The 23,293-nt window shown below is 43.7% G+C and overlaps 1 protein-coding gene across 22 annotated transcripts in view; it reads right to left on the bottom strand.

Annotated features, from left to right (window-relative positions):
* MAGI1 (membrane associated guanylate kinase, WW and PDZ domain containing 1) overlaps positions 1-23,293 on the bottom strand; it is a 1,074,483-nt gene that overhangs the window by 228,515 nt on the left and 822,675 nt on the right. For 20 of the 22 annotated variants that reach the window (XM_069206485.1, XM_069206495.1, XM_069206490.1 and 17 more), the window contains 2 exons: positions 17,030-17,237; positions 1,389-1,471 (listed from right to left, as the gene is read on the bottom strand). In XM_069206485.1, the coding sequence (XP_069062586.1) occupies positions 1,389-1,471; positions 17,030-17,237 (291 nt within the window). The remainder of the gene's footprint in view (positions 1-1,388; positions 1,472-17,029; positions 17,238-23,293) is intronic. The other 2 variants (XM_069206482.1, XM_069206493.1) reach the window with 1 other exon arrangement.

Below are 23,293 nucleotides of genomic sequence, written 5' to 3'. Positions count from 1 at the left end.
TCAAATGCTGTTACAAATTTAGATCGGATCCAGAGGGGGAACTGGCCACGCTGGTTTGATCGGAACTTAATCTTCAACGTACCTTGGAGAAAGTACAGATAAGCTTGGCATGGGCAGCCTAAACCCACCGGCCAAGCATTTAGAAGGGAGGTAAACATTAATTAAATTGCAAAGCAGACTGGAAGACAAGGGAGGGTGGTTAAACAGTTACATGGGTGGCTGGTGCTGAAACCGTACAATAATTAAAAAAAGCTCCCTCTGTTGTCTGACTCCTACACCCTCAAGATCAAGCAGAAACTACTTTCACTGAGACTAGGTGATCTTCCGATTCTGGATTTCCTCCCAAAGTTGAAGGAAGATGGCCAAAGGGGGGGGGGGGGGGGAGGGGGGGGCTGAAAATGTTGGTTTTGTCACCATACAGACGAAACCCCACAGCATGTCATTTGCATTTGTCCCACACCAATCAACCAACCAACAGAAAACCATGTTCAAGATCAAATTTAATGCACTAGGGATTTGGTCCTGCAGGTCAGCAGTAATAGTCTTTAGTTCCAAGGAACACTATGCTTAATATCAGACTGGTTCCATTACTCGATTCTTTTAAACCCCTTGTCAAGTATATGCCAGACTTAGGTCACTACTGACAATCTTCCTTGTCCCCTTTCTATCAAGAAACAGTGGTTTTCATGGCGGGTTGTTAGGGACAATCTGCTTTCTTTGGCTTCCTATACCATCTTATGGGATATCTGCCCCAGCTCACCCGGTTATGTCCCTATGTCCAAACATTAGCACTCAACACTTTTTACATACTTTTGCACATAGCATAGTACCTTATATTGGTGCATTGCCACTATGGGATGCAGGACAGCATCTGGGGACATAGCTGCTGCATCACACACTGGCTTTGGATCATCCATGACAAAATACCTGCACTATTGCACTTTGTCACTGTGCACGCAACTGAATTATGAACAGACTATTTGAAAAAAGCACTTCTTTCATGCAGAGTACATCACACAGCTCTTGATCAATCATGACAGCAGGCTTGCGCTACTGCACTGTGCTAGTCTCTCTACATGTGACTATTATGAACAGATTTGCAAAATGCATTTATGAACTGTTTGTTATATTAATCGTATATTTAATACTGTTTATGGTTTTTTATTAACTAATAAATGATTAATCGACTACTAGCACGTTGGCTTGAATCTTCAAATATGCATTGCCATATACAAAACACTCTGCATATTTTCCGCTGGTAACTACACGGCTACAGGACTCTAGGTATATTACATGCACACCAAACATAACTGTTTTAACAGAACACTCCACATAAAAGATGCTGGATGCATTACATTTAGAATGACAACTATAGGCACACTTCTTACCATCATCCTCACATTCCTCCAGAGGCTTCTGCTGTTTATTCAGGCACCGGGGGTCCAGCCACGATGTAGTCTTGGTGTTGTGGCTGCAAACCAGAAAAATATATGCGGTCAATATCACAAAACATCAACAAGGACACTTTGTACAGCAAGATTTGCAAATCCATTTGAAACAAAAATCTATGTGGTAGCTTGTATTTTAGGATGCCACCTTTTTAAACGTAACAGCAGGAGCAGCAAGGGCCAGTCTCCATATTGCCTCAAAATATATTACTTTAGATGTACCTGTTGAGAAAACCACCTCTTCTGCAGGGGTAGAAAAATCATACCTCGAATGCAGGTGGTCACCTAAGCACTGCTATCTTTGTAATAGTAGCCGACTCACCTTTTGTTTCATTACTCCATACTTTTGTGGGACTTATGTTTCACTTTCTTTGTCACTGCACTTCTATTATTAGGTTTCATCATCCTTATAATTGCAGTATGTGCCTTTTTATCTAGGATGCAGTTGATTCAATCAAATTCATTGAACCAATTACTGGTTCGGTTTGTCTTTACATGTAAGCAATGAATGTACCATAGAAAAAGATAAGATCTGTTTCATCACAATTTCCCTGAAAAATCAGAATGTGATGAGCACGGCTGCCACAAATCACCTTTACTCTTGGGTAGTGGTGAGGTACTGCTAGCTTTCTGGAGGGCTAGGCCGACAGTTGTCACATGGTGTGGGAATGGGCTCAGTTCTCTCCAATCCTGTGGTGCTGCCACCCAAATCCAGCAGTCTCATTGTTCTGAGAGTCAACACGATAATGCAAGTGAGGGATTCTCCTAAAAACATGTTTGAGCATGTCATGTGGGAGAAGAGCTTATCAAATTAGGGGGGCAAAGGGCTGAGAGCTGCCCTGTCTGGCAGCAGAAAGGTTTTGTCACATTGAAACAGGGGCTCTTGGGTAATGTTACAGTAAGGCAAAAAGAGTGCTGCAAAAAGAGGTAGGGGCCTGCAAACAAATAATTGGGATCAGAGTCTCCCTGGTCACGGGTTAGTGCAGAAGATAAACCTGGCAGCTCTATCACCACCTCCTCAGCATTCCCAAAACAGAGAAGATTCCACCTGAAGATGATGGGTCTGCCGGAAGAAGACTCAAGACTTTGGCTGGAAGAAGAGCTTACGTAAGGATTCCTGAACCCTGCTGGTGCCCAGGGATTGAAACTCTTTTCCAAAAGGTCAAGTGACTGACCTCTTGCTTGCAGGTTTCAGGATACAAAAAGGCAGAAAGACGCCAGACTCCAAGACAGCCTAGTTGAGAAGCATGCCCTCACAAGTTAACTTCTACAATGAAATCATCAGTCATGGTTTACCTCTGGAGGACCAAGGCAAAGTACTTTGGCTTTTCCAGAGGTGTCACGTTCAAGGCAGACAGGAAAGACAGCGTTGCCCCCACACAAAGTTTTGCCAGGCTGAAAACTGGTTCAGCAGACCTCACTGCAAAGAGATCCAGCCTCATAGAGCCCTGCTAGACTACTGTATGCAGGATTTTACCCCAATGGATTTTAACTTCCATTTCAATGCCCAAGTTGGGAGGGAAAATCTCCGTCCAGGGTGACCTACTTTGTATATTCAGTCCCTGCTCCATTGAGACTGATCTGAAATTGTGTGCAAGTCCTGGTCAACCATAAATTGGTGCTTTCTTTTTTCTTGGTACTTTTTCTCTTGAAATTTAAAAAGTGTGAAGTCCTGCTTACCCTTAAACCTATTTTAAAGATCTTCGGTGTCTTTATTATCATTATTTTTTTCTTCATTTTGCTAGATTTGAAAACCTTTTGTTTAATTTTCTTTAATTTGAAATGGTTTCTTCTACTTGAAATTAACACATCTCTGGGTATTGACTGCTGCTTGTGCCATAGTTACCAGAGGCTGAACTAAGACATTCTCAGAGTGGGTTTGACGTAGCCAAAGCAGAGACATTATGTTGGCTGGATGATTGGGTGGGTACCCCTTCCTAAATGAACAAATAATGCAATTGAATGATCGGGCAAGGACATTTCTTGAAAAGGTACAACACGACTCCCTCCATTACACAAGGTCAATAAGTATCAGTAAGTTACAAAATGGCCTTGTAATAGACAGAATCTAGCTTCTTGAAATGATTGTGTCATTCACCTCAAAATAGACATGAGGTTGAGAACGTGTTTTAAATGTCGAGAAAAATAATGTGCAGAATTAACATAAAGGCTTTAATGCAAAAAAAGTGACAAAAAAGTGTTTTTAAAATGCAGAAAATGTAGTAGGCAACCATATTCGCTAATATTAGGCCTGAATAGCTGGAACTGCATTTTCTGAAAAGCTAACCTGGTTGAAGAATGTTAAATATTTACTTTCCTGACCTTAACGGTTGCATAAAATGTTTTCATTTAACTTCGGAAGTGTTTTAACTTACACAAAGAACACATTTAAATAATGAATTAGAAACTTGTCTTTTAGTGAGGTAATGTCGGAAATTCTACTTTACAATGCATCTGTTCTAAGGTAAATGGGTGGTGTCAAAGTTTATGAAAATGTTTCACTTGGCATTGCCATTTGTGGACTACTGTATTTCTCGTGAAAAGACTGAGCGATTCCGTTCAAAGGAGAGCACCGAAAGCTGATTGGCTGACTGAAAAAGCATCAACACGTTGCAAAAGCTTAGATTATGAGGTCTATAATATGTGCATTCCTAAAATAGCTTACCTCATTCATGTTCCACTTTCCCTTGCCTATGCCATACGCTGCTCATGCTGAGACAGTTTTTTAAACCTTTTTATGGGAGGTTCTGCTTGGATTGCTTTTTGAATTATTGAACTGATATTGGATGCTAAAGCTTTATGATTCTCTCTAATAAGAACTCTTTATAGGCTTCCGAGAATGGCACCCTTTACCACCCTCATTCCCATAACCGGGTCTCCCTCCCCCTCCCCCCCCACACTTTTATAGAGCATGCTCCATGCACTTATTATGATTTACTGATTGCTTATTTTTGATCATTGACAAATACTAATGACTGATATTAAAGACTATTCACTGATTACAATAAATATTAAAAAGATTGGATCAATAAAACCCTTAAAACTCACATCAACTCATTGACTGAAATTACAATTGAGATTGTGCTAATGTAATTTGATGTACAGCTCCTGGTTAATCTCAGACAACATCAAAGATTAAATCAGCCCAGTAAAACAGTTGGCATTTCTCTCTGAATGAACAGTAAAATATTTCTCGTGAACCTATAATTTAACTGAGATACCCACTACAGCAGGGTTCTAGTGTGGTAAGTGCCACCATCAAAGCTCTGACCGAAACATAAAGAAGCAGTTCCAATACAATGCAGTATGGAATTTCTATATTAATAATGGGAATTGGCCAAGCTCTTTTATGGGAATGAAGGATAAGGATGGTGGGAAGTGTTGATTGTTAATATGATAATCTGTTATCATACCTGGACTACTGAACTATTAGTATGAAAATGACAATTTGATGTATAAATGGCAATGAAAATTATAAAACCCAAAGTAACAGCACACCATTGTTCCACTGATTTCACTAATAAAAGCTGCAACCCATAAATTCAGATAGCAGTTAGTGCCAAATGATGAATGTGAAGGTTCTCAATGTAGATTTGTTTTTTTAATCCGTCAGCAACTATAAAGATTTTTTTAGATGTTAATAAGATGTCAAATTAAAAACAATAGTTCTGAAAAACAATTAGCTATGGAACATAACTGTACTCCGGTGTATTCATGAGAAAAAATAACCACCACCAAAGAATATAAATTGAACTATATTAAACCAGAAGTAGAAGAGCAGGAAGGCGCTTGTCCGTGGGATCAAAAGAATACCCAGTAAACTAACATTTTAAAAAGTAATCAGTTTTCAAACAAATACTGGCGCAAAGCAGTTAGATTTGTCAAGAGTCAACTACATTGAAATTACACCCACTTTAAAAACCACACCTAGGTGTGAACTAAATATGGAGTAAAGTTCTTGACACTGGCTGGAAAGACTGTATACTTAGGCCAGAAAAGTGAACCTTTAGTGATTTAGACAACAGGCATGCTTTTGTGGTTGGTTGCCTTAAGAGACAAAAAACTGCAAATATAGGGCAGAAACAAAGTAAACAAGAGCTCCGTTTGCTTTCTGGAGTTTCCAATCCTTCCCGTCGTCTATCCCCTCAACAGCAAATAGGAGACTGAGGGGCTTAAGGCTGAATAAAGGGTTCAAATTTGTGATGTCTGTAACCCATGTAAGTGTAGCAATTCTAGGGCTTGTAAAAGAGCAACTGCCTCAGCAGGAGCAATACCATACGCTTGTGGTGTTCAGTGTTATTTAGTCTAAGCCATCAGCATTGCTTTGATTGACAGATGGGGTTTGCATGTTCCAGTTCTTTGTTTGTGTATTTTTCTATGACAGATGTCTGTCTGCTTGAGTGCTGTTGTTCAGGAGACTCTGCAACCAGTCAACTGAAGCAATTAATGTTGGTAAAAGGAATGCAAGGCACTTTGAAGTGATTGGGAGGCTGAAGAGCAAGAAGAAGTGTGTGTGTGTATATATATATGTATATATGATAGAAGTCTTTGTATAGATAGTCAAATGGATAACTTCTATATATTTCTATATATATATATATATTTTTTTTTTTTTTTTTTTTTTTTTTAAAGAGTTACCAGAGGCCTCTTGGGCAATCCCAAGATATGTCCAGGATCCTGAGACCCTATGTGTGTTTTAATGCACCCTCCCTTCCCCCCCCCCCAGCCTCCAAGGAGAGCAAGGGAATTTGAGTCTGCTCAGGGATAAGACTTTCAGGTGAACTGTCAAGATTCCAGCACTAGGCAGCATTCCACTGTGTGCGTGCATTGTCAGATGCAACTGAAATTATGGTTCATGGCCAATTTAAAGGAAATTAAAGTAGAGAATTGAGAAAACACATTTTTATTCATTCCACTACAGGGACCCCACAATCATATGGGAAATGTGTTGTTCAGTATGAATGTGCTGAATTAATATATTGCCTGAAGTAACCAGGAGTTACTTGCATTCTCAAGTCAAGCTACCTGGATGTCAAACATGAATGAAAATATAGCTAACAATAAATGTACGTACTTTCTCAAAGGTGGAGACTTAGCAGAGAATAAATGTGTGTCTAACAGTGCCTATGGCCAGGTTTCAGTTTAATAAACAATGTTTTCTACTCAAAGGAATGGACAATGTATTATTTTCCACCACTGTATTTGAATGTTCAGTGAAGATATTTTTGACAGTCCTACATAAAAAAAAATGAAGCAAGTATTACTTTTCCGTGTAGGCAAAAAAAGCCATTACAATTGAAATGTAAAGTTTGAAGACTGACACTGTGCTCTCAGTATACACTTGTGCCACTAAGGAGTTTCCAAAGACTTCAAGTCAACTTGGCCACAGCTAATTACTGAGAAAGTATGTCGTCCCTCCCTAACCCCCACGTCCTGATGCACCATTGCAGTTTTAAATAGAGGTGGGCTGGCCAACAAATTAACAGGGAGAGCCAAGCCAAGAGTCTGGCTCAGATCTTAGAGACCATGCATGAGCCGAGCCCTCAAAATGTTTGCTGCACATAAATTATTATTAAGTCTCTTCAAAATTAAAAAATGTATTTCTTTATAATGTGGAAGTTTGACATTAGTCACCTTATAGCACTGCTCTGAGAAGAACTTATTAAAAGTGATAGTTTCTAAACCTAAACAATGTGAACTAAGAGGCAAGACAGTTGTATGTGGCTCAGATTATTATAGAGCAACAGTCTATTAACTCAAACACAATGGGTTTTTGTACTTGCATATTTAAAAGTGCTTTCATTTGCGATAATGAAAAAATGAGTTCTGGTGAAATTAAATATATTCAAAAGATCCCACAACGGAAGCGAGGTAGCAGTGGTTTATGCCGTGTTTCTAGTTTTACTTCTTACAAACCAGCCACTAAATGGTACCTATTTGCCTTTAGTTATGTTAATGCTTTGTTTCAACCTGTCAATTTTTCTGCAGTTTTTATATAGACTAACTGGACCCAAAGGTACTGGAGCGCTTTACATGAGCACAAGTTACGTTACACAAGGTCACATTCATTTTTTATGCACACAGGGAAATTTAAATGATTAGCCCAGAATGGGTGGATGTTGAGCCAACGTCGAAAGCGAACCCACATTTCCCAGTTCCACCGTCAGCCGCTGTACCACCACAACCAGGCTACAAGGAAAGTGGCAGTCGGAAGCCACATAAAAGCTCGGCTTGCTATGGGCTTGAGGTTCCAAAAGGACCTCAAGCTGAGCCAGAGTCAAGCTCGAGCTCAGTGGCCTGCCCACCTCTATTTCCAAATAGAGAAAATGGGCAGGTGCTTGCCTCACTTTTTAAATGTGGAGCACTAGCAAAGCATCTTGACCGGTGGTTCTTTCACAGGTGGTCCGAGGACGGCTGGGGGTCTGCGAGGCCAACTCAGGGGGTACATGGGAGTTTTACAAAATTAAATAAAAATAAATAAATTAAAATTAAATACATGCAATTAAAGAAGCAACATTAAAAATGTGAAGACTTTCTATATACGATTGTGAATCAAACAAAATATTTCAATATTTGAGCATTTGATTGGTGTATACTTGCTTTAGTATTTTTGCCTATTTTTTTGAGGCCAAAATCCTTGTAATTGCTTAGGCCGAGAGCCCCCAGCTTCCAATAATGACTCGGTAGGGCTCCCAGGATTCCAGTAATGAGTCACTGGTAATTCTTAGAAGTCAAAAGTTTAAGAATTACCGATTAAGAGCATGGATCCAAATGGGAATGGCAAGTGAAGAGACCCGTTCCGTGTCATCAGGGTCAAAGGGTTTGTGATCCTGCTTTGTCCATCTTGCGTTTTCGGATAACTAACACTCACAAGGAACACCACTATATTTCAAACAACTAGTATCAAAAAATGAACAGTAAATCGTTATTTCCGCCGGCCTGAAACGTACTATGTGTAATATAGAAAAGAACTACGTATTGTGATTCCAAAAGTCATTTTTTCATAACCCTTCCCATCATGTTGCTGTAATTTTGTCTCACTTAAACTCAGCACACCATTCACGTCAATTAAAGTTTGAGTTATTCTTGTAAACAATATTTGATGTATTAAATACGTTAACGATACAACCGAGGCGTAAAGTATTTCGAGAACCTATGGTACAGAGGTGGGGAGCGGACGGGGTGGGGGGGGGGGGGGGGGGGGGGGGAACCAGCAGGGCCCTGCCCAGTCTCAACTTTTATTGGTGGTGGGGGGAGGTGGGAAGCTGGGGAACTGGGGAGAGAGGTTACCCGTTAATACGCAGGCTGTAAGGGCATGTAAAAGGTAGAGAGGAGAGGCATAGTGGGGTTTGTGTTTCCCCCCCCCCAGAGGGTACCAAAGGAGATGGTTTGGGGTGCACCCCGGTGCAGGCCCCCCCCCCCTCTGGCTGAGCATGACAGCGGGCGGGGGGGGGAGTGGCATGGCAGGGACAGCGGCAACTGTGGTGGTAGTCCCCCCCGGGAGGGTGAAGGCAATGATCTGCGTGGCTGGCAGGGGACATCGGAGACAGTAGGGAGGTGGGCCCGGGTAGCCGGGGGCGGCAGGGGGCTAGTGGACAGGACAAGGAAAGGGGGGACGCTGACGCCTTGGTCAAGAGGGCCTGAATTAGTCAGAGTAGTAGGAGGGGGTGCCGCATGAGGATCTTAGGAAGGGGCAGATGGCTGGAGCGGCCAAGGAGGCAGGCAGCGCGCGGGTAGTGCATGGCGCACACGGCCATGCAAGTCGACGAGAGTCGAAGTCAGCTGTGGAGGCTGGCAGAAAGGTGGCGAAACCAACGGGGCGCAACACGGCCCTCGGACGTTGGCCCGAAGCACTAGAGGGGTCACCGGCTGCCTTCTCTACAACGTGGGAACGTGGACACCACACATATGGCACACGCCATCAGGGGTAAGGAGCTGGGGAGTGAGTGCTTGACGTTTTTTCTGAAGGTGCTAGGGACACGTGTGTTGGAAAGACGATGATGTGGGGCAATTCATTTTGAGGTGGTGTAGAGGTTGTGAGGAAAGGGAGATCCATGAGTACGTGGGACTTTGAAGCGGGAAGGGGAAGGGGCGCAGGTGCGGCGTGACCCCCCCCTTTTTTCAGTTAATGTTTTGCAGAATGCCAAGATGGAAATAAGGATTTTTTTTTCGCAACGAGAATCGCGATTGCAAGGCAATGGTGGACACTGGAGCAGGCGCACAGTGGTGCCAGGTATGGTGAATTGGGGGTCCAGTGTGATACTTTGCTGGGTAGCTACGGTGCACTGCATGGCATATTGGGATGGGGGATTACTCCATACACGGAGTGCCTCGGTATATGTGCAACACAGGTGGAGCGCCAGGAAGGGGGTAGTGGCCCAAGAGTAAAGAGTTACGAGTGGGGAGGGAGAGACGATATCGGTAAGGGAGACTGAAGGTGAGGAGACAGAGAAGGGGACACAGGTTAAAGCTCTTGTGCAGGGGTTGGACAAAGTTTTTGGTTTTTCATTTTGTGGAGTAAGCTAAAGATGAGGTTGCGGGGAAACAGGAAGGCGTTGATGTTGCGGGCTGCTTCCCAGGAAACAAAAAAAAAAAAAAAAAAATTACATTGAACAATTAAAATAAAAATTATATATATAAAAATGGATGCATGGGTATGGTCCTGGCGCACTAGCTGAATGGGGGTCATCAACATCATTTCAGTTTGGGTCACTGGGGCCAGAGTTTTTGACGCTGGGCTGACAAATTGCGGTCTGCACCAGAAGTGGCAGTTTCGGAAATGACGGAGTGCACAAAGAAAGGTCAAAGGGAAAACTTGGGAACATGCAAGTGTGGCAGTGGGTTGTGTGGTTTCCCTCACGAAAAGTGGTACTTCAGATTTGTACACACCCGTCATGGATGGGGAAGGCGTTGGTGAATGATTTCATCATCTGGGTGGAGACGCAGGTGGTACATGCGCTAGCGGATGAGGCTAATCGGCTCATTTTGGGGTGTGGCAGAGGCGATGAATGGGCTGAAGGCGACAGTTGAAGCGACTGTCGATTTGAATACTTATGGGGAGATACTGTTACAGTGCTGAGAATTGCTATGGGGGGGGGCAATATAGGGGGCAGGAGTGCTCATGGAATGTGTAATCCACTGTCCTTTCTCGGCAGCCTTTGGTTCATTTCTGATTTGGTTTCCTTTCACAAAGGGAGTGGACACCGGTCGGGGCTGCACTGGTGAAATGATTTCTCTTTGAGGGATGGACACGGTTTTGGGGTTGGGGGCTTGAGATTTGCAGGTTTTCAAGCAGCTCGCAAAAGGGAGTGGTGTTTCTGCTGGCTCCATGGCAGACAGAGGGTACCAGGGGGGGTACTGACAATGGAGAATCAAACTGGACACAGTGGCCTTCACGGCAAGATGCCACGAGGCATGGCAGGGATTTTTCTGGGCACTATGCGGTGGAAGGAATTACTGCGATCAAATTATATGCGCATGGGGGGGGACAAGGTACGTGGCAGCTGGGTGGGATTTGTTGAGATGCCGGGTGCATACTTTAATTTCCTAAGGGGCCGGAGGAAGGGTATACGGGTGTGGAACACGTTTCTAGCATGGTTTTACACAGGGTATACAGGGTTACAGGTACTGTATGGCAGGTGCGGATATTGCCTGATGCGACAGGGGCTGCTTGGGTGTTGGCCAATTTTGGGGATGTACGGTACAGCACGGCAATACGGCTGGAACCAAATTTGTTAAGACAGGAGTATGGTGTTCTAGAAGTTTTTTCACTGTTTGTGGTTTGGACAGAATGGGGAGAGAGGTTGGCCACTCGAACCATCAGCACATGTGTGCAATCTGAAGGTAGTGTTTTTTGTTGAACTGACAGAGGGCAAGGGACTTTAGGGTGCTGCATCTGCGGTGGAATTTTCTGCATGCTGCAGGGCTTTGCTCCACAAAATTTTCAAGGCAGCGCGCGTTTAGCTGCCGATGCACTGGATCGTTGGAGGTGGCAATAATTTTGGAAGCCTGGCTCAAGCAAGAACGAAGGCAGGTCAAGGTTTCTGGAGGAATTTTTGGGAACAGGGGCGTGGATGGTCATTAAGCGGGCCGAAGGGTCGTTAGCCCCACCCATGCAGAGAAGTTTCCCGCTTGACACGGTTGGTTTTTCAGATTTGGTAGGTTTGTGACGGGGCAATTTGGGGACTGCTGAGCCGTACTATGGAAAGGGAGGGTTTACGTGGTTTTGTCTTGGGGTTGGAAGGGTTTCCCGCACGTCACAGGGGTGGACAAGTGGACAGGTGTTTTCCATGGGCATTTTGGTTTACAATGCTATCCCGTTGAGAACGATATTGTGGAAAGGTTGATGGGGTTTTAAAAAAAAATAAAAAAAAAAAATAAGGACCTGGGGTAGGGAACAGCGGTGAACAAGGTTTATTGCGTTTGTCCACCGGTTTGAAATTGTACGTATTGCCAATATGCTGGTTGGGTGCACTTGAAGTGGCATGGTCAGCTTCGGCAGGGTAGATAGGTTTGGGGCTCATATGGGAGTTTAGGAGTTGACGATTGGAGGGAAGTCGGTTAGCAGGTGTGGGGGGGGTTAGTTGGGTGGCGGTTGGAGGGATAATTGGTATTTTTGGTATATATATATTTTTTTTTTTTAAATCAAAAAAAAATAATAATAATAATTATAGGGAAGCAGACATGGGGAGCACAGAGGGAGTTGCAGCAGCATGGCTGGTATGTGAATGGGGGACAGTTTCGGGACGCACAGGGTGACGTGAGGGAAGGAAGCTGTTTGTCGGGCAAAAGGGGAAATATATTATGCATTTCCATTTGATGGCGGTCTTGAGGGTGGCATTGTCTGGGTTAGGCAGTAGGCCAATTGTCTGCGTGTTTTTTCATTTATGTGGAGCAGCCACGGTGGCAGACAGTTTAGGTTGGCGCTGGTTTTCCTTCTGGTGGGTTGGGGTGGTGGTAAAACGCAGTGTCCGTCAGGTGGGGGGCATGAGCAGTGAGAGTCAAGGCAAGAGGTATAAGGGCATGGTAGCGGAAGCAGAGGGGGGGGTTTGTGATAGTCTACCTTTAAACTATGGTGCTTCTTTGCAGATTAGTCCACCATTAAACTAGGTTTTCTTTGCAGGATACATAAGTGGCCCCGGGTAAGCGGACGTGGTTCCATTGCATTGAGCATCATCAGTCATGTGCGAGAGGGGAGATATGCAGAGGGGCAACGTTACAGAGGTTTGCTGGACCTTTGGGGTGGCCATCACAACATTTTTGTGGGAGGAAAGAGCAACATGGAGTGGGGAAGCTTGCATTTCTGGGATGCCTATTAGGCCAACATGGGGGCTGTATGGACAATTTGGTTACACCTGGGGAGAATGGCCTGGTACGGCTCCCTGGGGCTCACCCTACGGCAACACATGCAACGGGGCATAGCGTATGTTGCCCGGAATGGGCATGGAATTTGTGTTGTCTGGACTAAGCGGTCCTCAAAAGAAGATGGTGAGGGGCAATGAAACATACCCACGAAAGGGGCTTGGAGGAAGATCAATCTGGCTATGAAGGTTTTTGGTTGGGATTCATTACATGAGTGATGGAATGCAAGGGCATTTATGGTGAAGGAAGCGGGCACTCCAGAGAGGACGGGTGCATTTTTTCTGAAGACGGGGAATGCATATTACATTATGGTAGTGTGTCAAAATCAAATAAAAAAAAAATAAAAAAAAATGATGAGCTGAACGGCTTAAGGTTGCAGTGTTGCTGTGGGTTCGCTGGTGGGGCAGCAAAACGCCCAAGAGGGGTTTCTGCTGGGTGGCAGTAGATGGGGGAGGGTGGAGAGCCAGATGCGGGCCTGGCCACCCTTCCACGGGGAGGAGAAGAAACAGGTGAAGGATGACAGAGTGGGGGATGCCCGAGACAGGCAGGGGACGGAAGGAAAAGAGGGATTTGTGGGGGAATGCATGTGGATGCTGGAACGGAGGCAAGATTGGAGGAATGAAGTAAAAAGGAAGAATGGGGAGAGTTCAAAGGGGGAGGTTGAAAGGTCGATAAGTTGAAGTTACAGTGGATATCAATGTTATGTTATGTTTGCAATCCTGTCCTAATAAATGGCCTTTTACACTAATAAGTGAGTGTCGACTATTATGTCCCGATACGTGGTCCTCACTCGAAAGGAGAACAACTCTAACGGGTATAAACAAAAAAGTAAAAACTGCAGGTGCGTGCTAAATGTAGTGGGCACACACTGGCCGGGGTCACATGCCATTAAAGGCGCCGTTGCGGTTTCAAGTAAGCCTCTCCTGGACACCCGCAGGTGAGCAATATGAGCATTTTATGTACCCCTAAACTCGAGAACCGCTTCAACTCTGCACCGTTCCAATAAAGGCTTGGCTGCTTTCCAGCTTTCAATACTAAGTGTGGCGGCAGTGTTGGCTGCACTGCGTATGGATAACAGGCAGAGGGCGGCGTTTCCCAACAAAATGGCCCTTCGAGCTTTCACAAAAAAAAAAAAAAGATGCAGTCTTCTCTGCTCCACAAACCCATTATCTATATGAATAAAAGGAGATGTTCAAGGATTTGTCGAGCTTCTTGCTTGGCCGGGCAGAATCGGAGTTGCACACATGACTAGCTTGCTGTATGTGCCAGGAATATATATCGCTTCCCACTTCAGCTCTGACCGTTGGACACGGATTAAAAACGTGATAAAAACGCGTTCTACGTCATCATGGCCTCGTGCTATTCCGACTCCTCATTCGCGGTAACACCCAACGCTAAGGTTTTGCCGTTAACTCGTATGACGCAGGTGACTAAAGTTTCGCGTACCACCACCTACTTCTAATACTTTTATGAATAGCTCAGAGCTGACCTTATTTTGGAAGAGACCTTTCTTATTTTTGAGTGGCATTCCGGTCTCCAATGTGGACTACCACCAGTAATACAGTTAAGGTCTTGGATGAGCATTTAACAAACGTTACCATCTTACCACTGAAAAGAACTCAGCAAGAGGGAATTTGCAGCTAAACGCATTTATAGTAGATGTTGCAGACTGCACCAACTTATCATGGGTTAAAAAATATATATATATTTTTACCCCAGATAAATTAGTGAAGTGTGCAACATCTAATAGATGTGGAGAGAGAGAGAGGATATGAATCTCTAACTTCGGAACCCTCAAAAGTGGGCTAGAAAAGTAGAAAGGCAGCACAAGGATTAAATACAGGCAAAAGTTAGAGTAAAAACTACAACATCTAGCCTGGCCAATCGGACCATCAATTATGCTGAAACAGAAGATGCAGATTCAGTGATAGTGGTAGAGCACTTACACTGGCCTTTCCATGATATGACCCAATTCTGACCTTGAATATTAAAGTAGACTAGCCCAAAAAACCTCCCTTGTCATTCTAGCGGCGTTCTTTTGAGCATAAAAATTAAGCATTTGGCCCATTATGGAGACAGGAACGTAATTAATGTTATTTTTGGGAAGTATACAATGTTGTGAATCCGGTCCTGTTCCCGAGTAGTATTTAATGTAGAGATTTTTGGGATACATAGGTTGGAGACCGTGCACAGGACTGCAACATGAGGTCCCCCTGTGTTTGGCAGATTCTAGGTAAACCGCAGCCTCGTTATACGGTTAAAGTCGTTTCAATTCCTGTACCCTCGCCACAAACAATTAAGCACAACCAATGCTTTAAATGGGCCGGGATTGTCTGGTACGCAGTCCCAGCACATTTTTTTAGTTTTAGAAGGAGAGTACCTGTACTTCAAGAAAAAAGTAATACTTTTATTTGGAGAGTACCAGCACTTCTCAGAAATAAGCAGGTACTCTGGTACAGAGTACCCACACTTCTAATTTTCCATTTCAAGCACTGAGCAGAAGTTTCTATTCAATCGCCAATCTTTCCTCAATTAGCATACTCGAAGAGCCCCCACAGCTGCCCACCATTTACATCAGGGGTCCCACGTCACCAAGGTCACTCTAATCACATAAGCCCCCCACTCCTCAAATTGGGCCCTGGGATCCCAACAGCCAGTGGTTCCTCCAGTCCCGAACACCTCAAACCCTAAATCCCAGTCCATAGAGCGGCCAAACTTCTTTGTGAAGGGTCTCCTTTGGCATATGTAAAAACACCATCAGGGATTAGAGGGAAGAACCCTGGGAATTGACAAGCAAGGCAACCCTGAGGCTTGTGGGTGCTTTCCCTATTCGAAAACGCTGATAAAATTCCCGAGAGGGAAAATATAAACAACTGAGGACGGTGGCCCAGGAAAGGAGAGCAACCAATCATAGGGGGAAAGGCAGATATAAAAAAGGTAATACCTTAACATAGTATTCTTTTGTTTTTCTTGTAAGTAAAAGCAGAGGAGGACCAAGTGATCTGCACAGAGACAACTGGTGCCAGTTCTAGATAGCCCAAGGCCTTTTAAAACCAGTGAACGAAACTGGTCTCTCTACTTGCCTGGGATCAATACTATCAGAACCAGAGAGCAAAACTGGTTTGCGACACAACTGGATTTTTTTATTGGAACCAACAGCAAGGACTAGAGTGAACCTACAGAAGTCTAGGAGGAAAAGAAACTCATCTGGACAGAATATTGGAAAATCTCTGTGATCCAAGCCATAACCTGTGACCACTACCTCAGTCTCCAGCAGGAAGTCGCAGGTTTTTTCTGAATAAACAGGTATTGCATAAACCACTCCTGCATAGGTAACTAGTGTGCTGCTTTCACCACTATAAAGGAGTTGGAAACAATTTATTGTTGCATGCATTCGGTTTTAGGATCTGTTACTGTTACACACCAAAGAGAGTGTGAGTTGTCGAACATCAATAAGTCTGCAAACCATGGGCACAACAGAAAAGTAGAAGAACTTATAAAGCAAATTATATAAACATGCTTTCGTTAATACTCTAGGGCAGCATGTACGAGTGTGCCTTAGTCCACTGCAAGCCACAAGGAGAATAAAAAAAGCATACCAATTTTGGTAAGGAATTAATTGAACACTCGGAAAGCAATTAAGGCACACCTTGGAAAGATATTAAAATTATTTTATTCCCCATGTTCTCATTATAAGCCAAAATACTTTTTCCCTGCTAATAGTAGGAGCAATTCAGTGGTCCTAAGTTGTGGCCCAAGACTGATACTTTATGAAACAGTTTTTCCTATGTTACCACACTCGGGTGTGTATATATAGTTATAACTGAAAAAAGACCTATAGATTCAAAGGACCAGGAAAACAAAATGGAGCATGTTGCTATTGATGCATGTATTACAACCAACATTAGTATCTCTATATGGGTATAAGCTGGACTTGCCTGTCAGTGTATTTGCTGTCATTTCCCAACTCTAAATTTTATCAAAAAAATTGCTGTGCTTTAATTTAAGCTGAAATCGAGGAGAGGATGGTTATGGTTCTATATGTTGGTCGTCCATGACCCAACAACAGTTTTCTATCTAGCCAATCGGATGCCATTATTGCAATATAGTGACAGTCCTGAATAATATGCATCAAAACATTACAATATACGCTATCCAAGACTACATGCACACCAATGACACCATTCTGAAGTTCATAAAGGATTAAATGTATGCATTACTCTATAAAATAGACTTCTCCATTCTCCGTATAGGCCATCTCCCAGTTTTCTGGCAGAGGGCCAAAGTTGTCCTCTTCAGAAGGAGGTAGATATTGCGGTAATGTCTGAGATGCTTCCGTGATGGGAACAGGAGGAACACTTCGAACCAACGTTACTGATGGTTCTGGTGCACTGTTTGTACTGTGCTCTTCAGGCTCACTGGAGTCTGCTATTAGGAAAAACAGAACACAACATAGTTAACAGTACGATTAAGTCAGCATATTAATCAGAAAGTCACATTTAGATTAGTTTAATGCTATGCAAAGGCTCAAAGTTTAACATGAGATTCAATTTCTCATTTACACATTTATGACACAAAGAATTGTTCAACTAAGTATAGGTCCAGCAATATGAACAGAGTAGCAAGAGTTAACAATCCCCAACCCACATCTCCTTCATATAGAAAAAAGCTGTATGAAACAAACTATTGGTCAAATAAAAGTTAGATTCGTTCATGAGAAACTCATCTGCACACAACAGTTGTCTATTAAGATTCAACAATCAAACCCGCAAGTGTCCGTAACCAAAGCAGCTGACAGTCCACCACTGAAAAGAAGTAGCAGGAAGGTGGTTGGATCCCAGGCCGTGAAAGAGGGCAGTAAGTCAGTCCCAAATGTGGACACTTGAGTCAGTCTCCAGCCCTCACATTTGACACAGCCCTGCTGTGCAAGAGTCACTATGATGCCCCAGTAACACGCAGTGACTTTCGCATTGAACATCAACAAGAGCCCTTCCTATTTTCAGAGACACTTACAGGCATTTTTTGCCATCATCCTAAAGGGTCAAGGAAATGCTACACACATTTCACCCTTCCAAGCTACTTTACTTTAAAATTCACCTCAATGCCCAGGAGTTGGCAATCCAACCTCCAAACACTGCCAGAGTTGGTAACCCCGTATCCAGTGCTTACAGTTGTTGATTGTACCACCAGTGAGATAAACTAAGGGTCAATGAGGGATACCTTAACTGCCAGAGACTGCTGTACTTGTCAGAGCACATCACACATACGCCTACGAAACACTACAGACGTAGTGGCTCTCTGCTAACAAAGCAGTGCATAAATTCCTTCCCAGGAGAAAACTAACGAGAGAGGATATCAAATGTACCACTATCCAAGTCTTTCCTGCTCACTTGCAAGAGACTCCACACAAAGGTGATACATTCTGGTGGCCCATGATGATAACAGACAAAATATGCAAATACAATATGGGACCAAGAACTGTACTGCAGACAACCTTCCCCAAGGAGGAACTGCAGCAGAAAAAATATCAGTTATTGTGCCACCCACTTAAGTAGCACCTTAAAACATTACCCAGGCCTGCCATTGCAGCCTGAAGCAGTGTCCCACTGCCATGTTGGCTTGGCATTTAAACCCCTTGACAAGCCATGAACTCCCCTTTTTATTACATATAAATCACCCCTAAGGTAGGACCTTGGTAGCCCATTGAGCAGGGTGCTGTGTAATTAAAAGGCAGCACAAGTATTTTGCAGGTTTCTCACTATTAGGGCATGTTAAATGTAAAATTAATGGTTCACTACTGTGAGGCCTGCCCCTCCCACAGGCTAAAATTGGGGATTCCTCATTACATTTATTAAGCTGGCATCCCTAAATGAGAGGAAGTAGGTATGGCATGTGTGGTACATATGAACTTTTAATGATAAACCTTCTTTAATGGTAAAGTCGAATTTATCTTTACAATTTTGAAAATGCCACTTTTGGTATCTTGGTATTTTCTTGCCCTTTGCTCTCTATTTGCCAGCAGTCTGTCTCAGGTCACATGACTGGGTACAGCTGACCGTTTAGACTTTTTATAGTCTCCCCGGAAAGTGGGACTGGCAGAGCCTGATTGGTCTTTCCACTGGCAGGATTGGGGGGTGGGGGGCCTGAGCACATCACCCACTTGCACCTGAAAAGACTGTGCCCTGCCGCCAGACAATAGGTTTAACTAACTGTATTGTCAGCGCAGCCAGCCTGGACTGAGGGTAGGGGAGGCAGGAAACTCCTAGAACTTAAGAACTTTTCTGGAAACTTCTGGCACCTTCTAGTAGCAGTGTACCAGGGTATAAAATAGGGAGCTCAGACCTGCTCTGCATTTCATTCCTGATCTACAAAAGAACCCTCAAGGAGGTGCTCCCTGCTGTGCACTCTTCTATACTGTTTCTGTACCTGGAAGGACTTTTTTTACTTCCTGGAGCCTGTCTTGAACCCTCAGAGGCCAGCCCAGCATTTTTCAACTGCACCCAGAAGTGACTCCAAGGACTGGTTTGCTGGCCTCCTGTATAGAGCCAGAGGGAATAACAGGCTCACACCATCTTGCATGCACACCTGGACCCAGCCCAAGTGCGCCCTGAACCACCAAGAGGGCTCCATCCACTCCTGGTCCTTGGTGTTTTTTGAGCTTAAGATGCCCAAATGGGCAGTTTCCAAACCTGAGGACTCAGACAAAATTTGGCCAAAAAAATGCTTTGAGAACAGGAGAAGACTAGGACCAACCTGCTGCCTATCCGCCAGGGGTGCATTGCCGGTCAGATTGACTTTGCGGCTTCTCTCACTACATTGTTCTATGCAGCAGCAAATCTGTTTCAGAAGTTCTTCCCCATACAGGTGTCCGACCTCCTGGAACTGACTTTGTCTGCAGCCCTCGGCTTTATCCCACTGGAGATTTGACTTCCAACGTGACTAAGTCAGAAGGTAAAACACTTCACCATGGCTTCGTTCCACGACTGTTCAACAATGACCCTCTCCTCAGACACTCCTGCAGCCTTGCCCCGTTTAACTTCAACCTTCTCAGAGACTGTCTTCATAAACTTTCCAAGTCAGAATGTAAGCCCTGACCGAGCCCAATCCATTTCATGTATCCGAACCACACTCCATCGCAGTCGGACTTAACTTTTGAAGTTGCCCCGGTCTATTGTGACCAGATGTCCGTGGCTGGTGCTTTCTACTTTTAAGCACTATTTTAAACTTTGAAGTTTAAAAATTCATAAAACTGGTTCAACTGATTGCATTTTGTTATTGTGGTGTCAAAAGTTATTAAAATGTACTCTGTTTATCAAAATCAGTATGGGATTTTTTTTATTGCATTATGTCTTCAGTTTATTATTGCTTCTGTGCTGCATAAATACTTGACATTGTCTCTAAATTAAGCCGGACTGCTTTTTGTGCCAAGCAACCCAGGGTTAAGCACAGGTTACTCACGTTTTTGTGGTTCACCCTGCAAGGGATTGTGGATGTTGCTTGACCAGGGCTCAACATCCCAGTCACTCAACTGCTGCTTCACCCATTTTTATTACTTGCAATTGTTCCTTTACTTTAAATTTCTTCCCTGCGGTATAGCATGGTTGCCATCTAAAGCATCATTCAGATATAATTGGCACTATAAACACGTGTGTATAATATATATATATATATATATACACACACACACATATATACATATATACACACATATACACACACACACACACCAATTTTTAATGAACATTTAATAGTGTAATTGTTGGACTTTTCATCCTTGGCGTGGTCTCCCTTAACTTTTTGCCTCGGTTTCCTAGGTTGTTGATGTGTGCTGCACTCTCTTTGCTGTTTTTGTTACTCTGGGCACTTTACCACTGCTATCCAGTGCTAAAGTGCAAGTGCTATTGTGTAAAATGTGTATGTAATTGTCTTTCCGTGATGGGCATATTTGATTTACTGGTAAGTCCCAAGTACAGTGCACTAGAGGTGCCCAGGGCCTGTAAATCAAATGCTACTAGAGGACCTGCAGCATTGGTTGTGCCACACACATTAGTAGCCATGTAGACATGGCTCAGACATGCCACTGCAGTGTCTGTGTGCAGATGTTAACTGCCAATTCGACTTGGCAAGTGTACCCACTTGCCAGGTCCAAACCTTATCTTTTACTACATGTAAGACACCCCTAAGGTAGGTCCTAGGTAGCCCCATGGGGCAGGGTGCAGTGTATGTTTAAGGTAGGACATATACTGATGTGTTTTATGTGTCCTGACAGTGAAATACTGCCAAATTAGGTTTTCACTGTTGCAAGGCCTCTCTCTCATAGGTTAACATGGGGAGCTACCTTTAAAAATGATTAAAGTGTAGATTCCCCTTGGGAGCAGATAAACATGGAGTTTGGGGTCTCTGAACTCACAATTTTAAAAATACATCTTTTATTAAATTTGTTTTTAAGATTGTGTGTTGGAAAGAGCCACTTTTAGAAAGTGAGCATTTTCTTGCTTAAACCATTCTGTGACTCTGCCTGTTTGTAGATTCCCTGTCTGGGTCAGTTTGACAGTTGGGCTATTTGCACCTCTCTCTAGACTGTGACACAAAGGGAGCTGGGGTGTAGCCTGCATATCCTGATGAGCCATCTGTGCTAGGGGGGGGGAGGGAAGGAGTGGTCACTCACACCTGAAAGGACTGTGTCTGCCCTCACACAATGCAGTCTCCAATCCCCTGGTGTGTGGCTGGGGCCTGGCTAAGACCGGATTTCACAAACAAGAGACTTTCCTTTGAAGTAAGCCTACTTCAAAGACCAAAATGGGTGTAAGATGGACACCCAAAACCACAGACTTTAGATCACTTCTGGAAATCAAAAGGAACCTCTGCCTGGAGAAGAGCTGAAGAGAAGTGCTGCCCTGCCGGAGACTGTGCTTTGTGGTGCTATCCTGCAGTTGCTGCTTCTGCCTGTCGAAGAGGACAAAGACTGGACTTTGTGTGCCTTCCTGCTTGTGAAGAAATCTCCAAGTGCTTATCCTCAGCTTGCATCCTGTTGCTGAAGTCTCAAGGCTGTCAAAGACTTTTCTTGCCAGCACCTGGACTCTCTGCTGAGACTCCTGCCCTGCCACGTGATGCCCTATCCAGTTCCTGAGGACTTGGAAGGTGAAGCTGGCAAACCAAAACTGAAAATCCACGCACAGACCGCTGTGCGGGGAAAAATTCGACACACCTTCTGAGACGCGGCTGAAAAACAATGCACTGCCGGCTTCACTGAAGAAATCAACACTCCACCGGCTTCGCGGCTGGAAAATCACCGGAGTTTGAAGAACGGCACAAAACACCCGCTGACGGAGGCTGTTAACGTCACAGCCCACATAGCACGGTTTTGCTGATAACGGGCAGCAGGATTTTTGACGCAAACCTTGCTGGGTGCGGAAAAACTATGCAACACCCGCCTGGACCAGAGTGCTGCCCGGATCAACGCATCACTCCCCTGACCGGAGAAGGAGGAATGACGCACGGTCTCACTTGCGGGTGGGAAATCGACACTGCTTACCTTTTTCAATGCACACTCACCTGCATGCGTTATTTTGACGCTTCCTAGGTACTTTACAACCCTAACAATGTTTTACTGGTTACTAAAGGATTTAAGACTCTGGCTTTTAAAATTAATGACTTGACTTGTGTATGTTGGATTTGTCGTTTTGGTCTAGTTTTGTTTAGATAAATATTCCCTATTTTTCTAAACCTGTGTTGTGTCATTTTGTAGTATTTTCATTAAGGTACTCCGTGTGTTGGTACAAATACTTTACACCTAGCATTCCGAAGTTAAGCCTGCCTGCTCATGCCAAGCTACCTTGGGAGTTAGCGGGGGTTAGCTGTGGGTGATTCTCCTTTCCCCTGACTAGAGCGAGGGTCCTTGCTTGGACAGGGGGTAACCTGACTGCCAACCAAAGACCCCATTTCTAGCAGTAATCAAATCAACAAATCACCCAAGTTTTTTTTGAGGCAAACGTGACGATAGGTCTTTGTGCTGTTTTATTATTCTGAACCTTGGTAATAGTTTCAGGTCCAAGAAGAAGTGTGGGGGATTATTCATGTTCTGTTTCATGCACTGCCAAAATGGCCAATTACGTCCTACAATTAGTAAGTGAGACTGAGTCACCAGATATTGAAATGTGAACTATTTTTCAGCAAGCCTTACGTACACTTCTAGCGTTCTCACTATTGTTTCATTTAAGATCCTACATGGGATCTTGATACTTTGGTTTCTCTTAGTACCAAGAGACAACTTTGGGAAAATTACAAATATGTGCTCTCTCAAGACCTCATACTGTAGAGTGAGGAATACAAAATCTCACCAAAAAGAAGAGATGTAGACTAGTTGCTATAGGGTACCAATTTAGAAACAATGGAAAACCAAGTACGAATCACAGCCTTGTGGTTCTGGGAAAATCATTTTATCTCCATGTGCCTGAAATAAATGCATTTAAAACAATTTGTAA

Source organism: Pleurodeles waltl, chromosome 9 (genome assembly GCF_031143425.1).
Source record: "Pleurodeles waltl isolate 20211129_DDA chromosome 9, aPleWal1.hap1.20221129, whole genome shotgun sequence".
NCBI lineage: Eukaryota > Metazoa > Chordata > Amphibia > Caudata > Salamandridae > Pleurodeles > Pleurodeles waltl.
Note: the sequence above shows the minus strand (reverse complement) of the source record. Positions and strands in the feature narration are given on the sequence as shown.